We start from the raw sequence: 3,708 nt of genomic DNA, 5'->3' as shown, positions 1-3,708 counted from the left end.
ACACACACACACCCAGTGTTATTTTTTTTTTTGAGAGGTTTTTTGCTATAGGGTGTGTGCGCTCGCCAGACAGACAGAGACAGAGACAGAACGCAAGAAATCACCCCCCAGGGGGGATGGCCACGCCACAATCCCTTCTCCTCCATTCTCCTCTCAGGATCTTGGGCACACACGCACACACGCCTGGCGTGAATTTAAGCCACCGGTTCCGGGACTTGAACTGCGGTTGACTACGTGGGAGTCCAGTGACGTAGCCATTACGCTAACTGCTGTTCCCCCCAGTGTGAATTTAAGCCATTGATTCGGGGACTCGCACTGCAGTCGACTGCATGGGAGTCCAGCGACCTAACCATCACACCATCTTCTGATCCCGCCTACTATTTCTGCTAGTGTAGAGATAGGCTCTACTCTCTTCCAACTCTAAAAAGTACTGTCCTTCGAGCATGCATTATCTGACAGTCTTCACAGCAAAACTGGGTGAAACCTAAGATACAGAGGCTGCGGAGAGATCTGACTAGAAAGCACGTGAGAGGCACAATGTACAGGGCCTAGAATGCCGGCAGAAGTTACCTGGACTTTATCTTTTGGGAAGAGAAGATCCCCAGGAGAGTTTTGGGCAGAACAGTGTGATCATTACAGAGTTGAAGAAGCTGCTTGGGATGACTGGCATGGTGGGTGTGCCCTTTTGTCCAGGCTAGAGCCGGGTAGGAATTACTGAGACAAGGAATGGCCTGTCCTGACCTCTCACACTAGCTTCAGATCCAAAGGGACAGGTTCCAGAACAATTGCAGAGGTATAGTCAGCAGGATATGCTGTTCGTGGCTCCCCGAAGCAAGATCAAGAGAAGTATTAAAACCCCTCTTGAAAAAAAAGGAGGTGAGGAGAAAGAGCTGGTGCGGAACGAGTCCATTCCAATTGCGGTTGTTGAGTTCCTTTCTGAAAATTGAGGCAGGGGTGTCTAGCAGGCGTTGGGAAAACTGAACGTAAAACAAGGCTAGAGACCTGGATTCGAGAGCTTCCTGCTCGCAGATACTGACGGGAACCACAGGAGTGACACACTCAAGAGAGAGCGTAGGAAGTGCCTGGGCAGAAGTGCACGCCGAGGAGGGCGATGCGGGGAGGCTCTTACAATTACGCTGCGGTTCTCGGGGAGGATGTGGGGTGGAAAGGTGCACGTGGGGTCAAAGAGTAAGAACTCGAGTCCACAGGTAAAGTCTGCAGCTGAGAAATCAAGACGTGGCAATAAAAACATGCTGGTTGGAAATACGGAGGTTACAGAGACGCAGCTAGAAGAGCTGGAAATGGTTCCCTCCGGGGCCGGCAGGTGGTATGGGGGTTAAGGCGATTGGATCCCACATGACCTACTGCGCGGGTCAAGGGCCCAGTGGCTTGGAAAATCACGCCAGGCACATGTGTCTGCATGCTCAGAGTCCCACAGGGAGAAGGAAGGAACAAAGATTTCGGGGTGGCCATCTCTTGGGGGTGATTTCTCACTTTTTCTCTCTGTTTCCTCTCTATCAAGTACATGTGCCCTTTGGCAAAAATCTAAAAAAGAAACGGAAAAAGATTCCCCTCTGGAAAAGAATTTTTCTGAGGGGAAAGGAGGTGCGTTTTTCTACAAACACTCTGTCGTTGGAGAGAAATGTGAAATGCCTGCTGATGCTTTCTTTGGAGGAAGGTGATGGAGAATTAGAGCCAGGTGTGAGAAGAGACTTCTTTTCACTGAATATCTTTGTACCTTTTAAATATTGAATCATGTACTTGTAATACCAATGAAACAAACGTATTTTTTATTTTTGAAAATTAGAGTGTTTTTTTATTATTATTATCCATTTATTTATATCTGTCTGAGAGAGACAGAGATGGACCTCCACCAGGGTCTCACACCATGCCCCACCCACAGCCCGCTGTAAGCATGGCACGTGTCCACAGTGTACAGGAAGGCTCAGGACGCACACGCGGCCCTTCCCACAGTCCAGCACCGCAGTGTTGCTGCTGCACCTCCATCTGGCCCGGGAGAAGGAGGTCTTGATCCGAGTTCAAGAGGAAGTTGCTGTGAGCGGGTCGGAGAAGCAGGGCGTGCTAGTTAAACAGGAGCGACACCCATATTGTAAGCCTGCTTTCATCAGGAGCTGGGACGACAAGGCTCTTCTGTTTTCTACAGTGTTTGTTTTGTTGATAGTTGGAGGAGGTTTGTCACCATTTTATGATAATTTTATTTTATGATGAGAAAAAACTAGTTATAAAGGTGTGAATGGTGGTTCAAGAGGTTATAAGAGATGAACATGGGGATCAGCAGATGGTGTAATGGTTACGTCACTGGACTCCCACATAATCTACCCCAGTTCAAGTCCCAGATCCAGCGGCTTGAAACCTACGCCAGGCGTGTGCGCATGCGTGCTCAAGGCGAGCCAAGGGCTGTGACTGGCAAGGTCGGCCGAGTTTCAGCATTTGCACGATTGTTAATACCTTTGTGAAGGGAACTCGCTGCCTTTGGGTGCTCAGATTTGGGTCTGTTTGTTTCTACTCAGGGAGAAACCCCGTTGCACACAGCTTGCCGGCATGGTTTGGCCAACCTCACTGCAGAGCTCCTGCAGCAAGGTGCCAACCCAAACCTGCAGACAGAGGAGGCTCTGCCCTTCCCAAAGGAGGCCACCTCCCTGAGCAACCCAACGGACAACGTCTATCTGCAGACGCCACTGCACATGGCCATCGCCTACAATCATCCAGATGTGGTGTCCGTCATCCTGGAGCAGAAAGGTAGGCAGGTGGGAATGCTGGACTCCAAGCCGGTGGGTTTGGTTAGTTAGTTACACGGCTGATGTTTCTTCCACTGGTGAGTTTTCTCTAGCCGGTTTGTTACAAAACAAAACCTTAACTGCTGGGTTTCCCATGTACATTTACAGGAAGGGCCCTGCCCCTTTCACCCTTTAGGTTAAGATGTTAAAACGTTTGCCTCTGCCATCTCATATTTTGGGGTATTTTTCCAGGCCATTTCAGTGCAGGGCAAGCAGAGCTCTGCTTTGGTGTGAGCACTGTCTTTGACATACTGCTGCGGCACATCTGCCACAAGCTGGCCAGTGCTCTCGTGTGTCCCTGAGCCTCCCTGACAGGTGACCCATGAGGGAAGAGCCAGAAAGGGACCAAGGGAGGCCCCTGCAATGGAGAAGACCTACTGCCTTCAGAGACCTCTTGGGTTTGCTTTGGGGCCAGCATGTGGCATGGTGGTTAAGGGTGCTGAACTCTGTCTCACTCTCGCTCTTGCTCTGTTTCTTTCTGGTCAAATTACAATAAATAAATAAACAAATAAGGGACCAGCAGTTAGCATAATGGCTATGTCACTGGACTCCCACATAGTCGACCACAGTTCACATCCTGGACCCAGTGGCTTAAACTCACGCCGGGCGCATGTGTGTGCGTGCCCAAGATCCCGAGAGGAGAATGGAGGAGAAGGGATTGAGGCGTGGCCATCCCCCCTGGGGGGTGATTTCTCACTTTCTGTCTTTCTGGCTCTCTCTGTCTGTCTGGCAAGCACACGCGCCCTATAGCAAAAACCTCTCCAAAAAATAAATAAATAAATAAACAAATAAAACTGAATGAAATACGTAAAAACATTTAAAAAAAAATTTTTTTTTTTTGGGAGAGGTTTTTTTGCTATAGGGCGCGTGCGCTCGCCAGACAGACAGAGAGAGACATAGAGACAGAAAG

General features: G+C 49.5%; 1 protein-coding gene across 1 annotated transcript in view; it reads left to right on the top strand.

The window, feature by feature from the left end:
- ANKFY1 (ankyrin repeat and FYVE domain containing 1) overlaps nucleotides 1-3,708 on the top strand; it is a 118,640-nt gene that overhangs the window by 91,797 nt on the left and 23,135 nt on the right. The window contains exon 12 of the mRNA XM_006167603.2: nucleotides 2,532-2,760. Coding sequence (XP_006167665.1) covers nucleotides 2,532-2,760 — 229 coding nt within the window. The remainder of the gene's footprint in view (nucleotides 1-2,531; nucleotides 2,761-3,708) is intronic.

The sequence above is a fragment of the Tupaia chinensis genome, unplaced genomic scaffold (assembly GCF_000334495.1).
Source record: "Tupaia chinensis unplaced genomic scaffold, TupChi_1.0 Scaffold144899_1, whole genome shotgun sequence".
Taxonomy (NCBI): domain Eukaryota; kingdom Metazoa; phylum Chordata; class Mammalia; order Scandentia; family Tupaiidae; genus Tupaia; species Tupaia belangeri.
This window is presented reverse-complemented; position numbering and strand designations above follow the sequence as displayed.